At 42.2% G+C, this 2,236-nt stretch overlaps 1 protein-coding gene across 1 annotated transcript; it reads right to left on the bottom strand.

The window, feature by feature from the left end:
* Positions 1 to 123: 123 nt before the first annotated feature.
* Dcaf12l2 (DDB1 and CUL4 associated factor 12 like 2) lies at positions 124 to 2,231 on the bottom strand (the record flags this gene model as incomplete). The annotated part of the gene is made up of 1 exon (XM_015477117.2): positions 124 to 2,231. A coding segment is annotated over one exon (939 nt), but the record flags the coding sequence as incomplete, so codon positions are not given.
* Between the last annotated feature and the right edge of the window lie 5 nt (positions 2,232 to 2,236).

Raw genomic sequence — 2,236 nt, 5'->3', positions numbered from 1 at the left:
ATATATATATATATATATATATATATATATATATATATATATATATGTACTTAAAAGTACACGTACATTAGTGTAAATAAAAATGCACCTAGCCATCCTAAATTATACCAAGTGTATTAATTATTCAAGATATTATTTAATCTTTTAACTTATAAACATGTTTCTTTTTCAAAACCAAATGTACAAAATAATGTATGCAGAGCTGATGTTCAAGCTTCACCTTTTTTTTAGGAAAATTTTGACTCTGGTAAATACATTCCTAGTAGGAAATTTAAAAAGTGTACATTTAACCATTCAAAAATTTAAGTCTCACACATAGTTACTAAGATGCTGAACACATTTAATTTTTTTTTTCTTGCAATACATCACATACTCATAATTGATTCAGACAAAAGAATTATCCATGTACTTAACACAAAAATGTAAACAACATCTACTCTGAGCACATCTTCTGGTCTTTCACTGTAAATGGCTACCTTGATGGTGTTAACTGAATACTGCAAAATGTTTATCTTTTAAAATACCTGATTGTTCTGCCACACATAAGCCAGTTTTGAGTAGCACTCAAAAACCATAGCATAAATGCCACCCAGGAAGGTAAACAGAAAGACAGCAGCTTTAATGAAGTCTGAGGGTTTGGAGTGGTGATGCTCAACTTTTACTGAATAATCACAATTTTTGACTAATACCAAACAGTATTGTAATATTCCTTAACTAAGATAATACATTTTTAAAAATCATTTTATGCACCAATGAAATACAATCAACAAATACTGAGTTAACAACATCCCAATAAAATATGCTCACAATGGTGGCAATCAACTGCATTTTCCAATTGGAGTAAGTCTATATCTTCAGCCCAGCCAAAAGACACATTTTTAACGCACATTTTCCCCAAATACTATACATCTGAAATGTGTAAAGGTCTGAATATGTTATGGAAATACTGGTAAAACTAATGTACCAAATGGTATTGAGAGTAACGACTACATTAGCCTAAAGAAAAATATGTAAATCATTCAACAAAAGAAAACAAAGTTTAGCCTTGTATGAGAAAGCAGAAAGTAATGCTTTAGGCAAGGTGCAGAAAAGTCTTAAAGCCAAATTTTGAGTGCCAAAACCACCAATTTTGTGCTCTTTCTTTCTCTCTGTCTAATGCACAAAGCACAGGTAAGTTAAGTCAGGTCCACCTGTAAGACAAAGGGTAGAGTTACAAGGACAAATACAAAATTAAGAAAGTTAAATAGAGCTCAAATGTACATATGCCCATTTTCAGGACAAGGTGACCATTCTTAACTCCAGAGGCCTGCATAGTGCCCATGGAGGCCTGAAGGGAGAGGTCCCCCAGCTACAAAAAGCTTCATCTCAGGCCAGTTGTAGCAGTGAGTGTAGAGGGCATTGGGGAACTCCTCCACACCACCAAAGTAATTCACCCAGAGTTCATCATGGTTGAGCCAGCCTCTGCCACAGGTGAGTTTGAGCTTCTTCCCTGTGGGTCCCAGAAAAGAGTCCAGGCTGGCTGAGGCCCTCTCTTCCAGGAACTTCTGGGCACGGATGTCATAGAAGAGTAGGGAGCCATGGCCTGTGCCCACAGTGACTATGTGCTGGTAGAAGCTCAAGGAGCGCACACCTGTGCCGCCCTCTCTGGAGCACAAGGGCCGAATGTTCTGCTGGCGATGGCGGGGATCCAGGAAGGAGACGTGAGACTGGGAGCCCACCGCGTACAGGGACAATTCATCACAGTAGGTCAGGCACACGTTTTCTCGGCAGTAGGGCAGCCTGATAGACAGCAGCCTGGATAGGTGGCTTCGTGCTTTCCACAGGTGGAAATAGCCATCCAGGGACACTGCTCCCAGTTCCTGGTTCTTGCCGCTGAAGGCCAGGGCTCGCACTTTGCGGTTACTGGGGTTGCTGCTGGCCCTGGGGATGGACTCTATGTCCTTTGGATGGATGTGGGTGTACAAGGGAAGAGATGCATCCTTGTGCCAGGGACTGCTGCCAATAAACTTGTCAGGGTCCACGCGCCACAGTGCCATGGTGCCATCACGGGAGCCACTCACGGCCACAGTGTCACTCATCCAGGCAATGGCAAAGATCCAATCCCTGTGCCCATGGCGGTCACCCAGGCAAACGGGGTCCAAGGTGGGCAGCTGGTAGACAGCCAGGCTGTTGGGATTTTCGCCCCCGGTGGCCAGAAGTGTCGTGGAGGGATTTAATTCAATGGCATGGATGCCGC

Source organism: Marmota marmota, unplaced genomic scaffold, assembly GCF_001458135.2.
Source record: "Marmota marmota marmota unplaced genomic scaffold, marMar, whole genome shotgun sequence".
Lineage (NCBI taxonomy): Eukaryota > Metazoa > Chordata > Mammalia > Rodentia > Sciuridae > Marmota > Marmota marmota.
Note: the sequence above shows the minus strand (reverse complement) of the source record. Positions and strands in the feature narration are given on the sequence as shown.